Raw genomic sequence first — 21,435 nt, forward strand, 5'->3', positions numbered from 1 at the left:
GCACGTTTACGCGCCTTAGAGTTGTACTTTGCACCTCCTATTAGTTGGACTAGTTTGCTGCGCCACAATATTAAATTCTCTGGCACATGGGCTCTTTCCTTTTTCATACGAGTCAGAAAATCAATAAAAACTGAATATAAATCTGTAATGGACAGACAATTGCTGGGCTCCTCACTCCTTTACCTGTGTGTCCATCACAAGACCAGATAACGCTTACTAGGAATAAACAATGTAGGGGTTTATTAAAATGACAGCATGCAGACATACTAAAAATGATACAGAGAAAGAATTCAAGGAATTTATACAAGGATAAAAACATTTACACACCAATGCTGAATTACCCCTTTAAGCAATCTTGAAAGGATTCTTTGCGGTCTTCCATTGATCAATGTACCAGCCGATTAACATTGAACTTGTGTGATGGCCACAAAATTGTTAATTAAAACTGCGCAAATCCGGTAATTAGGTTGCTTTTTTCAAATGAGAATAATTTCTTGGAGCTCTTTGAGGAAATTAATGGGGAAATAGCACAGGTGCTGCTGAGACACAAATGTTTTGTGGGTGTATTGGCTACTAGTTGTTAAACAGCCACATCTGACACTTATTGATTGACTCCAATCAGGGCTGTATAAAAGGACGATCAGCAGGAGGCAGGAAACATTTAATAAACCTGGCATTTCAACCACAGGCAATATAATGCTCTCTGAGGTTTTCTAGTTTTAAATCTAACATTATGAAGGCTTCTCCATCCGCCTTTCAATTAAGAGGAGGAAATGCGATTTGGCGAATCTCTGCTGTTCCTAAAGGCGATCGGTTTAAAGATACTATTGTTCAAGTGCAGATTTTATTAAAGAAAATCTACCATCAAGATCCAGCATGATAAACCTGGGGCATTGACTGTGGAAATCTTCTAATTTGTTATCCAAGGTCTCCTTTCTTCTAAAATAAACTTTGAAAATTATGCTAATGAGTCATTGGGGCTCTGGGTGTTTCCAGAGATCCTCAGTTATGTCTTTTCACTTGCTGTTACAATGAGCAGAGTAGGTCTCTTCTTTTCCTGTACTTCCTTCTGCTGCTTGAGGGTGGGGGACACAGTAAGGGGTGGCGGAGACACGTTGTGCTAATTTTTAACAGCCTGTGAATCTGGAGGACTGAGGGGCTGTGGAAACACCCACCAAAGCCCCTCATTAGCATTATTTTAAAAGTTTATTTTAGAAGGAAGGAGGCCATGGATAACAAATTTAAGAAGGTAACCACGGTCACGGTGACTGGATCTATGAGTAAGTCACTGTTTTTTTTGCTGCTCTTTTTAATTGTCCAAAATACTAACTTTCAGTTTTTATTCTGATGCCTTTCAGTAAGGTTCCATGTTCAGTTTTTGCATACAGCTTGTAAAGCCAAAATCTGGGATGGATAAAATATAAGTGGTCTGTGAGATGTGACAGGACACCTGTCATCAGGTGTGTGTCACTTGTCCTGTCACTACTACCTGTTGGAGCAGCTCACAAGGATCCCATCACAACCTTTATCTAGTCAATTCATACATTAATCATTGCAAAATCATCATTTCTTTATTATGCAAATGTGGTGGGTCACATGGTCAGATGTCACCCCTGTTAACCCTCCCCTCTCCTCTCCTCCCCCTGCTCATGTCTGTGTGTAATGTGTAGAAAAACATTGCTACTGTGCTGCATCTGCTGACATGCTGCATCCTCCTAATACACAGACATCAGCTACACAAGTACCTGACATGTTCTGCTATAACATGGCTGCATCCTGGAGCTGTTGTATCTCCCCCATATACACACACACACACAGGCTGCAGGGAGCGCCAGCATTATACAGGCTGTCAGTCAAGCACTGGGGGGTGTGGCTGTGTCTCCCACTCATGAATAAGCTGGACAGCTTGAATATGCTAATGACTCATTGGACATTTCCCAGGTCATTTGCATACAACATTAGGACCTCATTGCTTAGGTTTACAGGAATGTAGAGGAACAATGAAGGGATAGAGGCAATGCTTTCTAATGGCAGTTTATGTAAATATATTTAGTTGAGGGGGGTTATTTTGCTTGACGGGTTCTCTTTAAGAAAAAAAATCCTTAAACTGTGGTACAACTCCCATCCATTGCCCTTCTAAAATATGGTGCTCAAACTCCTTTACGTCTCATCTGTTCTGCGGCCAACCAGAACCATATCCACAGTTCCTATCTTGTGGAGTGTTCCTGTTGGTTTGTGTTAACTATTCTCCCATGTGAATATATTTCAGACATATAGCTGTGTACAAACAAAACCTTTTACTGAAACCTTGGTAAAATATTGAAAACTCAATAAAACTTATTTAAACTATAATATTATTGGCATGTGCTGCACCAATTTCCATTCCTGGGAACCCAGCCTAAAGATTACATCTCAACAGTTCTCCAATTTTGATGGCAGAGATGCAATAAAAGAGTAACCAACTTTGCTCTTGTATGTTTTGGCTACCAACTAAATTTATGTATACAGTGTATATTTACAGGGTGGAAAGAGGGATCAGGCATATTAAACTGTAACCTCTAGGTTTGTCAAATGACATGACTTGAACTGGAGAATATTTAAACAAGATATTGGTGGACAGGTCAAAATCCTGGATTCAAATTATATCAAACTTTCAAATGAAAATAAAACCCAATATAGAAAATGAGAATGCATCCTAAGAAAATACTTCAGATCTCTTTTGTTTGTATATGTACCACATGATCTGCACAGCATTGTGGAATATGATGGTGCTATATACATGAATATATTATTATTACCATTATTATTACTACTAGGTGTTGTTCCATTCATTACCATTATTTACAGGAAAAAGAATACTAGTTTCCAAAAAAAAAAAAAAAAAAAAAACACAACTGCCCAGACAGTGTGATGTCTACTTAAAGATCTGCTTAAAAGGCCATGTTATTATAACACTGAAACGGAAGCCCTACAAAAGCCATACAGGCATGTAGTGTGATGTCAGTTCAGACGGCAGCTTAAGACAAACAATTAAGTTATTTTTAGGAATTTGGAGCAGTCGGTTTGGTAGTCTTCTTAAACCATCATTAGTTTTCAGTGATGCATTGGTTGCTATGGTAGTAAAACACACAGATTAACCCTTACCATTCTCAAGATGCAATTGCTGCAATTAAAAAACAACTTGTAATCACTTCATCTGGCAACCAAGTTGTAATTTACTTGGCCCCCCACAGTTTGTGGCATCATCCATTTTAAACTAAAATTGACATTGTTTCTCACTTGATACAATATGTTGAACAATAGAGGATTGTTATTCCACGGCACAGCACACCAGTGTGTATTGTTTGTCAGGAAGAAAATAAAACTTAGGAAGAATGGATGTGAAGTGTGAGCCGGAGGGTGCTTAGCTGCACCGCTAATAGTCCTCTCAGCTAAAATGGGACTGTGTCTCCATGCTGCCTGCAGCATTCATACCTGGAAACAAGCACTTATGTATTCATTGACAGCTACGCAAAGACTTTAGGAATAATGCGGGTAATATGGGGCAAACGCTCGTATACCATTTTTAAGGGCTTCAAAAGACAGAGCATTAAAATAGCACCACTAAAGGTAAGTGACAAGGGAAATAGATGAAGGAAGAATCAAAAAATCCATTTTTTGATTAAAGGAAATCTACCATAAAAATCAGGCATGAGAAACTAGGGACAACTACTCCTAGTTCTAGGCATAGGATCAACATCTGCAAAGAGTTTGTATATTCTCTCCGTGATTTTGTGGGTTTCCTCCAGGTACTCCAGTTTCCTCCCACACTCCCAAAACATGCTGGTAGGTTGATTAGATTGTGACCCTCTTTCGGGACAGGGACCAATTTGGCAAGTTCTGTGCAAATTTTGGCAAGTTCTGTGTGTGCTATATAAATAAAGGAATTATTATTATATATTTTTTTTATTAGGCGACTGTGGTAATTTTTTATATTTGATATCCATAGCCTCCTTCCTTCTAAAATAAACTTTTACATTTATGGTTATGAGGCTAAAGGGCTCCTACAAGGCTTACCAGATCCCCAATGTGCTGCAGCTTAACAGGCTGTTACACTGTCTACCCTCCCCTTCTCCTTCCCTCTGCCTACTGTAATCTTACACAGTAGAAGGGGGGCGTGCCAACTTCACTTGCACAGAGTACCATCTATTGTCAGATAATCCAGCAGACAGATTTCAAAAAGTCACCAATTCAAGAGTTGCATTGGACATTGTGGCTCAGATAGTTGCCTAGGGAACCCAATTGCCCTATCACTCTGCGCCAATATAAGGATAAAGAATAATTAAAAAAAAAATCTTATTTTGGGAAAAAAATGTAAATAACACAAGATCACAAAATAAGTTGTTTCACATTTGTGAATGCTACATCCAAGATAATAAATGCATGCTTTCCAGAAGTCAAAGAAGTCGGGGGGGAAAAGGTTGAAAAAAATTAAGATAAAGAGAAACAAAAAAGAATCATTGTTTTAATACAATAAACTATATCTTGGTCTGATTAAAAGATAACAATATAAAAACACTACCTAAAAAGATCTGTTACCTAAATGTCAGTGACATCAAATGAGTCACTGACAAGATGTTGAGTCACAACACAAGATGTTGACATTAACATGGGAATGTTCTTTACTAAAACGGACTATCCTTAAAATCATGGACACAAACGGCAGCATTCTTCCCAAAAATCCTTTACACAAATGTATGTGTTCAGTCTGGAAACAGACCTGTATACATGTCTGGACAGGAGTCCATTTATCATAAAGACATATCATACCTTTCTGGCAGCCCTGTACTGTAAGAAACAGTACAGTCCTGACGTTGCAGTTCAGCTGGGAGACAGAGTCCTTGCATCATATTTTTGTATGATGCAAGGACTCGCATCCTGTTCACTGTGTTCAGTCCACGTGATAGGGCCAATATACAGGTCCATTTTCACAGACTGGACAGATTAGTGTGCAGCCGGTCTAATCTTGTACAATTTGAATGACTCCTAGCGGACAGTTACTCTATTAGTAATGGATTATCTTTGATGGAGGGTGTTTGTAAGCCATGTTTAATATTACAATAGCTGCTACCCTAATTGAAGGCGTATCCAGTGTTATTTTATCACCTGTCCTTACAGGTGATAAAACATTGGTAGGATTTTAACACCCAACAATCCGCTTTTTGAAGAAACCACAAATTTTACACGAGCACTGCGGCCTCTTCACAGTTGACCAAGCCCAGCGCCATACAATCTACAGTGGCAGTGTTTGGTAATGCAGCTCAGCACCTTTCCACTTTTCCTTCTTGGCGTTGAAGTTTGAATACAGCTTGTCGTTCTTGGTATTGCAATTTTAATGCTTTGGAGTATATACAATTCACTGAGCTCCAATTACTGCATATTGACTACAGTAAATCTGTTACAGCCCTCCATTATACTCCTTTCTTACTTCAGCCTCTGTCTTTCCCCCAACTAAGAGCTAAATATTTGCTAGAATGGAGAAAAAGATGAATGGAGAATATGAAAATCCAGAGAAAAAAGTCAAGTCACAATCTTATAGAAAGCGTCTGGATAAACCAGACAATGTTTTCTAATGAATGTAGGAGGACATGTATGTGAGATGTTCTGTCAAGTAGGAGGTTGCTATGGGAATTACTTGCAGTGTTATTTCTAAGCTGCCTTCCTCACAATCCAACTAAGACTATTTTAGGTGTAAGGTTTTTATTTATTTTTTATGCTGCTTTGTATTCATGCATGTTGTGTTTACCAAGAAGGAAATGACTTCAGTTACATGTTTCAGTATATGCACATTACGAGAGGTTCTGCGTGAGAAAGCATGTAATTACATGTACCAAATATACACATACAATATATTTCTGCAACACAAGAATATAAAACATCAAAAGGAATATTATTCACCTGCTCATAATGGGAGATTAGTACAAATATAATTGTGTGTGTGAGTGCGGGGACAGCCTGGCAAAGTGATCCGCCACAAAATATCTCAAATTACAGTATATTAATCGATATATTATGGATGCAGATGGGCTGCAACATAAAATATAAGTAACTCAATCAGCGCCCTGAACAATGAATTCAAGCGGTATATAAGTGACGGACATATATTATATTCAGCAACATAAATTATATACAAGTAATTTGAGGGGTTTATAAACTTAAAGCTAGACAAGAGTGCTGCAATATAACATGATTATTTTGTGAGTGGGGCACTAAATGCTAAATTACATTTTTGAGGACAGTGTATAACATTGTTAATTTGAGTGGGACTCGAATATGTTTATTTCAGGAAAGCTATATATTCTATATAGGAATTCAAATAAATCTATTATATAGCTGAGAGTGTGTGTATGTATGCATGTATGACCGGCACAGAGAATGAGACGGACCGGCACAGAGAATGAGACGGACCGGCACAGAGAATGAGACGGACCGGCACAGAGAATGAGACGGACCGGCACAGAGAATGAGACGGACCGGCACAGAGAATGAGACGGACCGGCACAGAGAATGAGACGGACCGGCACAGAGAATATCTGAAATATGTGGGGGCACACAGGGTGGTTATTTTGGCTATGAGGGGTATATTCGATTTATGCAAGAGCATGGCATGGTTAGCTGTGCCATGAGGGATATATCTGATATATGTGGGGGGTCAGCCAATAGTAAGCCACCACACTGCGCCCCTGCATATGTCAAATGAAGGGTATATTTGATATATGCAACAAGGCCAGATGTATTGTGAGGGGCATATTTGATATTGCAGGGGGGCACAGCATAATCAGTTGTTGTATAGGATATATGTATTATTTAGGAGCACTGTGTGGGACAGAGCTCTTATCCAGGTAAAATTAAACTGCAAGTAACTATGGCATTTTTAAGGGCCGGGCATGGAGATGGAGACATCTGGGCGGGAAATTGTCATGAAGTTTTGTACCCGAGAGAGTAGCATAGTCACCTTTGTATCGCTAATTGCCACTTCCAACAGGCCTTTCTAAAGTATAACACTGTTTTCCATGAAAGGAGAGGCAGAATGGCACAGTATTTAAATTACACTGGACTGCTGAACCCTATAGTTCCATATTTTACACAGACCTCCTGCAAACTTCCCTATTTCCTGTATGAAACGTTACACAGTACCATTTTCTTTAAATGGAAAAAACTTTTATAAGCATTTTATACCAGAACACTTACCTTGGACAAATGCTGCTCAGATCCAAATCCAAGACCAAAAACTGTATTTGCTCTGCTGTCAGCCCACTGGCCAAACTTCTGAGATGTTTTTGTGAAAGTCATATTGGGTGTGATTGTGCTGTTTATAATTACCTGTAAAATAAAACAGGACTGACTATCAGTGTGCAGGTGGCCCTTCTTAAAACAAAAATTGCATATTAAATCTCAAGTCTAAAGTTACAATTGAAAACAATAAATGGTTTGGATGACAATGCTGCTTGTACAGAACCCTGTTTTACATCTCCAATAAGTTTTTAAGTAAATGCATCATTGTAGGCCAAAACCAGGTGAGGCAACCACACAAGTAAGGTAGAATGGAAAGAGCATGCAATTGTTCTGGGTTTTTGCTCACTTAATAGACTTGAACTGGTGCTGCAGCTCAGGCTGTCCTGCACAGTCTATGGGCCGGTAACTGCTGGACCAATCACTAGCCTCAATGCTGACCTCATGAATGGCATAATACAGAATGACCTCAGCAGTAACATGCAAAGCATATGGAGGTCACCACTCAGGCTAATGATTGGTACAGTGACCTGCCCAGGGACAATACACAGCTACACAGTATAACCACCAAAGCTGCAGCAGCAGTTACTGGAGGACTTTTACAGCTAGGTGAGTTGTTCTTTTAATAGTCACTAAAACACATTGTTTTTACTATTACATTAAAAAAATTGCAGCAATAAAAGCACATTCTCACATCAGGGTTTGGGCTGGTGCCTTATCAGATTTAAATAACTGTTTTAGCACAAAGTCTCAGACAAAATAGCAACCCCACAAAGGCATTTTACCACCTGCTTAACTCCAAATCGCTGCCCGATTTCATAAGTGCAGCTTCTAGGATTCTGGCAGTTTTGGAACGTTCTCCTCACCAGCAGCGTTCCTGAGCATTAATTTCATTTAAGGAGCTGCACTGTAAGATGGGCCGAGCCAGACTTCCTGCTCCATTACAGAACCACCCATGTGAGTCCGAATTAGGATATTGGGTACATAAACTACCATGAAAAAGATATTTAGGCTCTCTGTTGCCAGATATGACCCAGGGCTGGAGAAGACATCCTAGCTCTGCTAATCCAACATCAGCATTAATTACATTAATTAGGGAAATCGAGACTAGAGAAATAATTCTACCTATGCAAAAATCAGTGGAGTGGCACAGATTAAAGAATACAAAGATTTGGAGTTTGTGAAGTTTTTGAATAGTCATTAAAAAAAGTTATGAAGATTTTGCAAAGTTATACCCCCCTGGGATCAGTGTAGGCTATATATGAAATGGACTGTAGTTCTCAGGGCAGATTTACTGTTAACACATCTTCTGGCGCTAATAACTTTTTCATACTTTGGTGTACGCAGCTGTGAGTTTAGTAAATTTTTGCGACTTTTGATGACGTTTTCAATGCTACCATTTTTGGGACTGGACGACCTTTTGATCACTTTTTATTGAATTTTTTTATATTATTCAAGATGGCAAAAATGCAATTTAACGACTCTGGGCACCATTTTCCATTACGGGTTAAACACAGTGAAAAACATATTTTGATAGATCAGGCATTTTCGGCCGCAGCGATACCCAATGTGTTCATGATTTTTTACTGTTTATTTATATGACTTCTAAGAAAAGGGGGGGGGAATTTAAATTTGTTAGGTTTTTTATTATATATATATTCCTGTAATTTTTTTAAACTTTTTTTATTTTTACTATTTTTCAGACCCGCTAGGGTACTTTAACCCTAGGTTGTCCGATTGATCCTACCATATACTGCCATACTACAGGGGATTTTCCTCCGCATTCATTACAATGTGCAAATTGTACATTGTAATGAATGGGTTAAAACGAGACAGTTTGGGTCTCCGGAAGACCTGAGGCTGTCATAGCAATGGATTTCAGCTCCCCGATGACGTCAAGGGGAGAGACAATCCTCAGCATGGGCGCCTGCATCTTTTTGAAGCCGCTGGCAGCAATCCTCGGGATAACACCCGCTAGCAATATGCAGCAAAGACTTAAAGGCTATGGAGAGGGCTCAGCCTGTGAGCCCTCTCCATGCACCCGCACCCAACTCAGGCTGTACTGTTACAGTGTGTGCCAGGAAGGGTTTAGAGTGACTGAAACCCTCAGGCAGCAAGTTGTCCGGATGGAGGCCAAAAGGGTGACCCTATCAGTCACTGCAAGAGAAGATTGTCGTTCCAAGACATTTCTAGAATTTAGCATCTTTACTATATTACAAACTCATTTAAGTCCGCCCTCAAAAGACAAATGCAAGAGAGGACATGACAATGTAGGGAGTCTCCATGGGTAACATTGCAACTGGAATTGCTTGCCAGTTCAGATGTGAACAGTGTCACAATGTTGAAGAGCATTTGGACTGAAAGCCCACTCTGCCTTTTTACTGAAGAATTAAAACACAATATCTGATCAAGTAACAGTTAATAACTGGTATAAAGTATCAGTGACTTTGATTCTTATTTCTTAATAGCATCAGAGAAGAAATATTCATGGGTTTATTAGTGAGCAAACGACTCCCATAATAAAGTAAAATGTGCAGGAACTCAATCTGGATATACTGCATCAACTCCAGGATTCATCCAGCAATGAATGGGATGTATTAACCTCAAATTCTCATCACCAGCCTGAAAATGTCACTTCTATTAGAGAATATGCTCCGTATAAACATTACATTATAGGTTGTGCCAGGAATGAGTCATTGAGGAAAAAACAATTATGGGAAGAGAAAAAAAGCGAAGAGTTTGTTGCTTATGCTTAAGCTGCTAGCCACGTATTCATGTCGTCTTTTGGCAATGTATTAATGGTGAAAGCTAATTGTGAAAAGCAGTTCACCAGTAATGATTGTCTGTGAACGCTGCCAAGTCAATCTCCCCATCAGGCGATAAGACATTAGGTTATGAATTTGTTTTGTTTATTTTTACAGAATGCCCTTAACACATATGCAATATCAACATGTCAGATTAATAAGCCCACACCCTTGAAATGATCTTAAAATTGCTAGGTTCTATCTAATCATTTCTGCTAGTTCCAACAGATCTGGCAGCCGGGCTGCCTTCATTACTGTTGATTCATGAGAAAGCTAGCTTCACAAATAATGTGGAATCTTTCTCTTACGTGTTCAGACACATTTTAGTCTGAAGGTGCACCTGTTGCAGTTTTCTTTACAGTCCAACCCTAAAATCATATATATACACAAATATATACTAGGCTCCCTGCGCAAGGTGACCTTTGAGCATACCCATTTTTCACAATGGTCATGCCATAACCATCTAAAGTGAAGCTCTTTACTATATAGAGTTATGTATCCTAGCAATTGCGCAGGTATTTCACATGTAGAAATAACATTTTTAGGTCTGTTCTGTTTGCCACAATGGAAAATTTATTGTTTGGGTTGAGAAAAAAATATTATGGTTGATGCATGCAATGTTATTATAGCTACAGAAAACATCATGAAACATCTTATATGTAATGGTTTCAACTGATGCCATATAAAATTGGAAAATAATAATAGTATTATTTCCTTTATTTATATAGCGCACACAGATTACGCAGAGATTGCCAAATCGGTCCCCGTCCCCAATGGGGCTCACAATCTAATCAACCTACTAGAATGTAATCAAATATCTCCGTACTTATATTCCATAGAGTGTCACAGCTTCACTATGCAAAGTAGAAGACTTGATGTTCCTTGATGGAAGTCCTGTGAAGTACAAGATGCCAGCATAAGTCTATGTAAATGTTCAGCATATTCGCTGGGAGCTTTCCTGGCAAAGACACTGAGGGTATGACAAAGCACCATGTGAATGTATCCCAACTATGGAAGCAAATCCCATTCAATTCAGAATGTAGTTACAGAACTTCCTGTAAAGTTTTCCCCTTTTGTTCATTACTTTATCTCTATATCCCACTGGTTTTTTAAAGAAATTAAAACCATAAATTTTCCCAGCTCATCATTACAGCAATGTTGGTTATTGTATCCTTACACTATTTTTATGTCCTTATTACTTGAGCTTTTTGTCAGAAGCAAAGTAGAATTTAGTATTATAATTATTTAAATAATAGTTATAGGTAATAGTGATATACAACTGCTTAATGTAAAACATGGAGGGTAAGGGATGTATAAGTCTCCACTGCTCATTATATGCAAGAACACAGGACAATGCATAGCACTTATTGATAGAAAACTTGTCATCACAAAGCCATTAGGCTGCCTACATGACTCAGTCTTAAATATTTTCATTTCCTATCAATCCACAGTAAAGGAATAGCGGAATAATTAAATGACAATGGTTTTTTTTTTAGTTGAGTCATTGTTACAAATTGTGGTACGTTCTGTTCTGTAGATCATAGAAAAAGAATGCAAGCTTTACCGTGAAAACGCTTTTAAAATCAAATCATGCATTAGGTCAAGGAATAAGTTAGTTCTTACTAGGATCCTTTGCACAGTGACTGGTATATCTGGGGCCCCACCTGACAATAGAGAAAGTTACTGCAACAGAAGGTAAACTGAAATAAAGTCTTTACCCACCTTAAATGGAACATCTCACTTCCTTATAAACCATTACCTAACCCCCTAAGACAGTGATGGCAAACCTTTTAGAGACAGAGTGCCCAAACTACAACCAAAACCAACTTACAAGTCGCAAACTGCCAACATGATAATTTAAGCAATAACTTATTGATCCCTGCCGAATCACAGGTTTCAATCGCATTGGTATCCTGAGGACACCAATACAATAAAAAGAAGATGGAGACATTTGGATTGTAGCTTCCCTCCAGGGTCCCATGAAGAGGAAGGATCAGGGGACCCAGAGCAGCAGCTCCAATGACAATCCATCTCTGTCCACACCTTCTCGCTCCTCCTGTAGTCTCGGCAGCCAAGGACGTCGCTTTTAAATAGCGCTGAGTATTGCATATTCTGGGCTGTCTTGGACCGCAGGAGGAAGGCTTGCGTACTGTCTGGCAAACTATGTGTTGGGGTGAAGGCCTGGGTGCCCACAGAAAGGGCTCTGGGTGCCACTTCTGGCACCAGTGCCATAGATTCGCCACCACTGACCTAGATCATATTGACAACGTGTCTAGACTTGTCCTGCAGGCTTGGCATAAGGTCAATAAGCAGTGTGAGATCTCCACGTTCTTGTCCCCACTGATGCCACTTCACTTGTTACCATTTATTGAATCGAAAACATGTACCGATGTTCCCTGGTAGTGGCAAGGGTTTGGTGACATGACATTGAGCAAACTCATTAAGTCAGCAGATAGTCTCACAGACGAGGATCTAAAAAAGAGAATACACGGTAGAGGCTGTTGCCCTTTGTAAAGATGCAACTACACACAACCTGTCAAGCGTACCTAAAGAAATTTGGTCAACCAAGAAACCCTAACCCACTAGAACTAGCGATAGCAGTAGGAGCCCCTAGGGCAATGATGGCGACCTTTTGAGACAGAGTGCCAAACTACAACATTTATACGTCGCACAGTGCCAACACGACAATTTAAGTAGTAAATTATTTATCCCAGCTGTATCACAGGTTTCAATTGGATTGGCGTCCTGAGTTCACCAATACAATAGAAAGATAATGGGGAAATTTGGATTGTAGCTTCCCTCCGGGGTCCCCTGAAGAGGAAGAATCAGGGGACCCAGAGCAGGAGCTCTAACTTTAATACATCTCTATCCACACCTTCCCGCTCCTCCTGAAGTACTGGCAGCCAAGGATGTTGCTATAAAATGGTGCTGAGCATGGCATGTGGTCTTGGACCACAGGAGGAAGCTTTGAGTCCTGTCTGGCAAACTCTGTTGGTGTGAAGGCCTGGGTGCCCACAGGAAGGGCTTTGAGTGCCACCTCTGGCACCCGTGCCATAGGTTCGCCACCACTGCCCTAAGATAAGCTATGAAATGCCTTTTTTAGATAAAGAAATTTTCTTTAGGTAAATGGGTAAGATTTCACATATGAAAATGAGAAGAAAACTTATTTTGCCACAGAGGTTATCGCTGCCTTGTTTCCTTTGTGAAACCCATGCGCCTTCACCACCTTCATGGCTTAGATGATAGCACCTAGGTCATAGAGAGGAGTGGACCTCTCTATGACCCAGGTGCCATCGACTAAGCAACTACAGGGGATCCTGGGTCATAGAGAGCACAGGCGCTGACTGCGGGAACATAGGTAGGCAAGTATTATTTTATTTATTTTTGTTGTGCCTCCCTATCTACTAGGAGGCAGTTACTGGGGCTACGTACACATGTGCATATTGTACAGCTCTCACTGAATTAAATTTTAAAATATGCAGCGTTTGCGGCTCTCCCTGCTATGTGAGGGGTTACAAAACGCAGCATTTGTAGAACGTATCCAGCATGCCATTGCCCACAGAAACCATTTTTAATGAGACAGATGTTCATACACATGCGATTGTCATTATGCCCGAACACTGGTAGTCCACATTCAGGGTGCTGCTGAATGGAAATCCACAGGATGAGGGCCCTTTGGTCAAAGTCCACTTATATCCACGACAGGAAGAGTTTCTGTACACAACTTAGGCCACAGCTTGCCCCTTCTCTTTGTCACACAGGGGCATCGCTCAACCATACAACAGAAAATGGTCCTTCTCTCGAATATAGGCAAGCTAAGCATCTCACAGGAAGCATGGAGCTCTCCCAACATCTACCGTATATACTCGAGTATAAGCCGAGACCCCTAATTTTACCACCAAAAACTGGGAAAAACTACTGACTCGAGTATAAGCCGAGGATGGGAAATGCATTGGTCAAATCCCCCCCAGTAGTATACAGCCAGCCAGCCCCCAGTAGTATACAGCCAGCCCCTAGTAGTATACAGCAGCCCCTAGTAGTATACAACCTGTCCCCATGCAGTATACAGCAGCCCCGTAGTAGTATACAGCAGCCCCTAGTAGTATACAACCTGTCCCCATGCAGTATACAGCAGCCCCTAGTAGTATACAACCTGTCCCCATGCAGTATACAGCAGCCCCTAGTAGTATACAACCTGTCCCCATGCAGTACACAGCAAGCCAGTATACAGCCTGCCAGCCCCCATGCAGTATACAGCCTGCCAGCCCCCATGCAGTATACAGCCTGCCAGCCCCCATGCAGTATACAGCCTGCCAGCCCCCATGCAGTATACAGCCTGCCAGCCCCCATGCAGTATACAGCCTGCCAGCCCCCATGCAGTATACAGCCTGCCAGCCCCCATGCAGTATACAGCCTGCCAGCCCCCATGCAGTATACAGCCTGCCAGCCCCCATGCAGTATACAGCCTGCCAGCCCCCATGCAGTATACAGCCTGCCAGCCCCCATGCAGTATACAGCCTGCCAGCCCCCATGCAGTATACAGCCTGCCAGCCCCCATGCAGTATACAGCCTGCCAGCCCCCATGCAGTATACAGCCTGCCAGCCCCCATGCAGTATACAGCCTGCCAGCCCCCATGCAGTATACAGCCTGCCAGCCCCCATGCAGTATACAGCCTGCCAGCCCCCATGCAGTATACAGCCTGCCAGCCCCCATGCAGTATACAGCCTGCCAGCCCCCATGCAGTATACAGCCTGCCAGCCCCCATGTAGTATACAGCCTGCCAGCCCCCATGTAGTATACAGCCTGCCAGCCCCCATGTAGTATACAGCCTGCCAGCCCCCATGTAGTATACAGCCTGCCAGCCCCCATGTAGTATACAGCCTGCCAGCCCCCATGTAGTATACAGCCTGCCAGCCCCCATGTAGTATACAGCCTGCCAGCCCCCATGTAGTATACAGCCTGCCAGCCCCCATGTAGTATACAGCCTGCCAGCCCCCATGTAGTATACAGCCTGCCAGCCCCCATGTAGTATACAGCCTGCCAGCCCCCATGTAGTATACAGCCTGCCAGCCCCCATGTAGTATACAGCCTGCCAGCCCCCATGTAGTATACAGCCTGCCAGCAGTAGTATACAGCAAGCCAGTAGTAGTATACAGCCAGCCCCTAGTAGTATACAGCCTGCCAGCAGTAGTATACAGCAAGCCAGTAGTAGTATACAGCCAGCCCCTAGTAGTATACAGCCAGCCCCTAGTAGTATACAGCCAGCCCCTAGTAGTATACAGCCAGCCTGCCCCCACAGCCCTTAAAAAAATAAACTTATATTCTCACCCTCCAATGTCGGCGTGTTCCGTCTTCTTCCTTCTCCGCGGCTCCTCTTCTTTCTTCTGGCATGGACGCGGCTATGTTTTCTTCTAGCAGGCACATACTATGATGCGGCCGCTGCTGACGTCATAGCATGCGCGGCCACGAAGAAATCATGGCCGCGTCCATGACAGAAGAAAGAAGAAGAGCCGCAGAGAAGAAAGAAGACTGAACATGCTGACATCGGTAAGCCGCGCTGACATCGGAGGGTGAGTATATAAGTATTTTTTTTAAGTGGGTACATTTTTTTTTTGTAATAGACAATTTTTGTGCTGAAAAACTTGTCTTATACACGAGTATATAGAGTAATCAGTTCAGCATGTTGAAAATAGTAATATAAAACCCAAAAAGAATCAAGAGTATTCAGGTCCAATTAAATCAATAGTTTTTTTTTTTAAAAAAAGGACATAAAAATGGATATGAATAATACACATATTAAAAAACATCAGTGATGGTGCTCCAAAATAGACTATATTGCCATCTAGCCCCATTGAAGCCCAGGAAATATATTGCAGAAAAAAGTGCAAGTGCAAAATATATAATATATAATATATATATTATATATACACACACACATACACACTAATGGGTAAACATTACTCTTTCAACATAAAAATCATTACGACACCATGGCCATGTTGAAATTGTGCTCAATATACATCAACATATAGAGATTAGTTACCCATTCAAGAAAGACTCCTGGGTCCTGGGCTGTGGTCAATATCTCCCCAACGCGCGTTTCGCGTTGTTGTCGCTTCCTCAGGGGGCATGCCTGTTTTTTTAATATGTGTGTAATATGTTTTAATATCTATTTTAATGTCCTTTTTTAAAAAAAAAAAAAAAGTATTGATTTAATTGGACCTAAATACTCTTGATTCTTTTTGGTTTTATATTTCTATGCAAAGAGTTGGTCATACAGATTTATAGAAGGGACACATGTGTGTCAGCCTATCTATATATAACATGTGCCTGTAATAATTGGTTAAGTAATGTTGAGAATAGTGTAGAAGTACTATGTTAGAAGAATTGTATTTTTTGGCTATGATGTTAAATACTTTTGTGTAAAATATACATTTAAAAAAAACCCATTAAGGAATGATCACTATAAAAACACAACATTTAAGCAATGTTACACTTATCACTATATATTTTTTTTTTTTTACACAAGTAGTCATCATAGAAGAATTTTAATCTGATCGGTTTAGTAGTCATGTAGCTGCATACTTTAGCATGGATTTCTCTACCACTGGTCGGTGGAGATCCAAAACAACATGACACCTGTGAAATTAATAAAGTAAAGGACGTCTGACTTGCAGACCGACCTCTCAGCCCACTGTGACCTCTGGTGAAGCTCTCTGGATGCTTTACTTTAGCCCTAGGCATAATAGTCCTTATGCCCAAAACAGCACAAAATTTTGAAGATCCAATTGTAACAGGGACTGAATTTTTTTTCTAGGCTAGTAAAATATACTAGTTTTGACTTACATACAGTGTACAGTGCCTTTATCAGCTGTGCTAAGGTAACACAAGTTATTTTCCTATAATAGAAGAAAAAAAATGCTATGTCACAAAAGTGATGCGTTAATCTCTGACAACATATGTCTGGATTCATAAGTAAGAAATAATCAAAGACAACACAGTCAAAGGCACTCAGCAACAGGTGCCGAGGTGTAAATTGATAAAATTACAGGATTGCAAGAAAGACCTAGACTCTAGGAAAGTTTTTCCAATCACCTCTGTGCCATGAATACAAACCTGTACATAAATACAGATATATATACACATGCTCAGACTACTACTCAAAAGTGTGGGGTCACCCAGACAATTTAGTGTTTTCCATGAAAACTCACACTTTTATTTTTCAATCTGCTTTTTCATTTAAAATAATAATTTTCTCTTTCAAACCTTGCTTTCATGAAGCCCCTCCCACAAGTTGGATTGGCTTGATGGGCACTTTTTACTGCTTTTATCTAGCAATCAAAACGTTTCATAATATTTAAAAGTGCAATTAGAAATCAGCCATTTCAATAGGTCTTGTGTAACTCCACTGAAATCAGTTTCTTGCAGTTTTCACAGCTTCTGTGTGTACACAGTTAACTAACATGTTAATAAAGTAAAAATTTACAAAAGCTCTTTGATCTGTAAAACGGTGATGCTTTGGTAAATATTCACCTCTATACCACAGTACACACCAAAACCCACAAAAACTCCCATTTATGAAATAAACAAGCACCTAGACACTAACAAAGGAAATTCATCTTCAGCACATATAGTATGCTTGACATCCATAATTAACATATTCATCTTGATAATCCTGTGCGTCTCCTGCTTGACCCCTCATCCCTGTGCAATGTAGTCAGAAGCTCATTTGTACAGGTTTATATTAGGGAGATTAGTCACTTGAGTAATCACTATAATCCCCACACTGACTCCACGGTCATTAAACTGCATGGCCATGTACATTATAGGTCTAAATCAATGCTCCTATCGAAAACCACTGGTGCAGATGTTAGCTAATAGTAAATTTTCAGGAAAAAAAAAACATAGTAAATACGTGTATAATCAAGTACATGACGCTAGTTGATTCTCTGGTGACTCAGCTACATGAAGGGATAGAGCTTAATAGAGGATGACGGTAACAGGAGATACTGACCGCACAGGCCGAATGCAGTACACTTAATATTAATTGTGACTTTTCTTTGCTATATAAAAATTATCATGTGAGCTCTCCACTTAGCACAATATTTAAGTAAATTATATTGTTCTGTTCCGTTTCATATTACTACAATTAAAAGAATTAAAACATAAATTAGTATATATTTTTGAGGGCAGCACGGGGCTCAATGGTTACCACTACAGCCTTGCTGCGCTGGGGTTCAACTCCCATCCAGGTCAACATCTGCAAAGAGTTTGTATGTTCTCTCTGTGTTTGCATGGGTTTCCTCCCGCATTCCAAAAAAATACCAGTAGGTTGCTGAGTAGCAGATTGTGAGCCCCATGGGGACAGGGACTGATTTGGCAAAAACTGTGCAGTGCTGCTGAATCTGTGTACGCTATAAATAAAGGAATAAAATTATTTGACAAAATGAACCTTACACCATTGCTTTGCAAGAAGACTTAAAGGGGTTTTCCCATTTCAGCAAATAAATGTTTTTGCTTGTATAATGAAAAGTTACACATTCTTCCAATATACTTTCTGCAACAATTTCTCGATATCTGATATAACGAGCCGTGCACCTGTAGACCATGGTCAGATTTCTGTCCAAGCAAGCAGAGATCTAGAAAACAGTAAAGAATTGATACAGAAAGTATATTGGAAAATTTCCTAATTTTTCATACAAACAGTAACATTTATTTGCTGAAATGGGAATACCCCTTTAAAATGAATGCCACTGAATAAAGTCCCAGCCTATTATAAGTTGGCAGATGAAAAGAGAAGGGGTTAGAGGGAAATTAATACCAGCATTCAGTTCAAGACATAATTCTATGTTTTAGAAACATTAAAAAAATTCTGTAGACTGATGTACGGTACACTGTGAGCCAGTTTACCTAATGCTTACCATCATCCATTTCCAGGTTTATTGCAAATAATCAAAAAAATAGGCCCAGTTTCATGTCACCATAATAGATTTGGAACCGCTAACACTTCTGGCCCAGGTAGGACTGTCAATGCACTGACCACAAAAAGCAACACAGGAATGGGAGCCAGAACAAGGAAAGCATGTTGAATATTTCCCCTTACCCTTGCCATGGAAAACCCCATTAAGAGCCTTCCCTCATAAAGGTGACCAAAACAAGGGATATAATATATATATTACTCCAATAAAAATAAAAAATGTGAGACCACCCAAGAGACTTTTAATATATGTAATAGATTACCCAATATCCTGTCCCCCTACAATTACACACACATTACAAAATGTAATGAAATTGCCCACTTGATTAAAGGAACTAAAATCTAGCCAGTAAACACATGATGTGCCAATGATTATTTGTAGTGTATACCAGTAATATGGCTGCATACATGCTGAAGTATTATGCTCTCAAAATCCAAACTAGAAAGGAAGTGAAAATTCTGAATAAAATTTCCAATGTCGCTAAAAGTTACAGGCATGAGAGGAAAAGAAGTTCTGGATGTTTAATACTGGGGGATTCATGCTGTTTTTAACCTTAATACAAAAACAAAATTGTGAATAAAAATGGAGTCTCAAGTCAATACAAAAGAAATTACATTTTCAAACTGTAGGGAATAAAATAATACAGGGAAGCGCACCAGAAGTGTGTAGGCAGCCACCAGTCTTGAGAAAAATGTAGCCTAATGAACACATGCACAGTGAGGGGCATCTACAATAACACATTCAGCTAGTGCCGGAGGAAGAATTGGGTGCATCTGCTAATAATAATAGTAGGCTAATTCTCCATAATAAAATAAGATATTGATTCACATATTCTTGGATTGTGCTCAAAGGAAACTCATCTTGTGATTTCATGACTTTATTTTATTTGGCATTAACAGAAAATCAGCTGGTTTTTTTCTTTAAGATGTGCATTTCGTTTATAATGAAGACAAGTAGCAAAACAACTGCAGTCCTTTCCCAGTGTGCCCTGAGTGTAGATGGGATTATTATGTATCATTACTAGTAACTGGTCTAGGTGTTCAGATCAGCAGCTATAAATGGCCACAATCTCCCCCCTGCAAGATATCAGAGCTGTAAACGCTTCACAGCACATTACCAGGAATAATTACGTCAATCAGAGGAAAATATTTTAATATGCAAAAGTTACACTGTGGTCGGAAACATTTGTGTTGCATATAAAAAGAGATAAGAAATCTATATATTTTTATTTCTATCTGACCGGAGCTCCAGACGTTCACAGAGGTTATCACTCCAAACGTTCACAATAATTGTTCTCGTTTGTCCTCCGTTCTGCTCACAGCACAAATCCACAGATTCTCCAGATAAGAATAGCCCACTGTTCAGACCCACATGGATGCAGTTTTCGTTCCTCCTATTGTTACCACCGTTCACCACAGCGGACCACTAGAAGAAACACGCACTCCAATCGTGTAGAATGTCTTCATAAAATGCTTTAATAAAAGCCACAGCTGTGTCGGCGAAACCCAGGGTCTGGGTGAGGCTGGTGTCCTTTCTATAGATATGCACATTTTTACTAAACGTTTGTGAGTAGTATTTAATTTTATTAAAGCATTTTATGAAGACATTCTACACGATTGGAGTGCGCGTTTCTTCTAGTGGTCCGCTGTGGTGAACGGTGGTAACAATAGGAGGAACGAAAACTTCATCCACGTGGGTCTGATTAGTGGGCTATTCTTATCTGGAGAATCTGTGGATTTGTGCTGTGAGCAGAACGGAGGACAAACGAGAACAATTATTGTGAACGTCTGGAGCTACGGTCAGATAAGAAATCTATATATTTTTATTTCTCTCTCTTTATATTTTAACATTGGGACTTCTGGATCAGTCCTGGACTGTTGTTTTAGCTCTGAGAGGGTTAAAGTTAAGAGTGCAGCACTACACCCAAAGAGTTAACTATTTGTGTTGCATGCGGAGCAGGCTGTGTACAGCAGTGTGCCCAGAGCTCAGAACTAGTAGTTTCCAGGGCGAGATCTAAATCCCCTAAGGCTACAAAGTAGTTTAGTGTTCTTTATACTTCTTAAGAATAATTATAATAATTCCTTTATTTATATAGTGCACACAACTTACGTAGCACTGTAGAGTTTGCCAAATCAGTCCTTGTCCCCAACGGGGCTCACAATCTAATCAACCTACCAGTATGCATTGGAGTGTGGGAGGAAACCCACGCAAACACAGAGAGAACATACAAACTCTTTGCAGATGTCTTGAACCCAGGTCCCCAGCGCTGCAAGGCTGTAATGCTAACCCCTAAGCCACCATGCTGCCCTAAGGCATCTTACCCATGGATTAATTGCATCGCTCTCTCTTTCTATAGTGCTCAGGTTTACTGTGGAATGTG

General features: G+C 40.2%; 1 protein-coding gene across 2 annotated transcripts in view; it reads right to left on the bottom strand.

Moving 5' to 3' along the window:
* HOMER2 (homer scaffold protein 2) overlaps nucleotides 1-21,435 on the bottom strand; it is a 109,962-nt gene that overhangs the window by 48,190 nt on the left and 40,337 nt on the right. For both annotated transcript variants that reach the window (XM_072148328.1, XM_072148327.1), the window contains exon 3: nucleotides 7,231-7,362. In XM_072148328.1, coding sequence (XP_072004429.1) covers nucleotides 7,231-7,362 — 132 coding nt within the window. The remainder of the gene's footprint in view (nucleotides 1-7,230; nucleotides 7,363-21,435) is intronic.

This window comes from Engystomops pustulosus, chromosome 4, assembly GCF_040894005.1.
Source record: "Engystomops pustulosus chromosome 4, aEngPut4.maternal, whole genome shotgun sequence".
Lineage (NCBI taxonomy): Eukaryota > Metazoa > Chordata > Amphibia > Anura > Leptodactylidae > Engystomops > Engystomops pustulosus.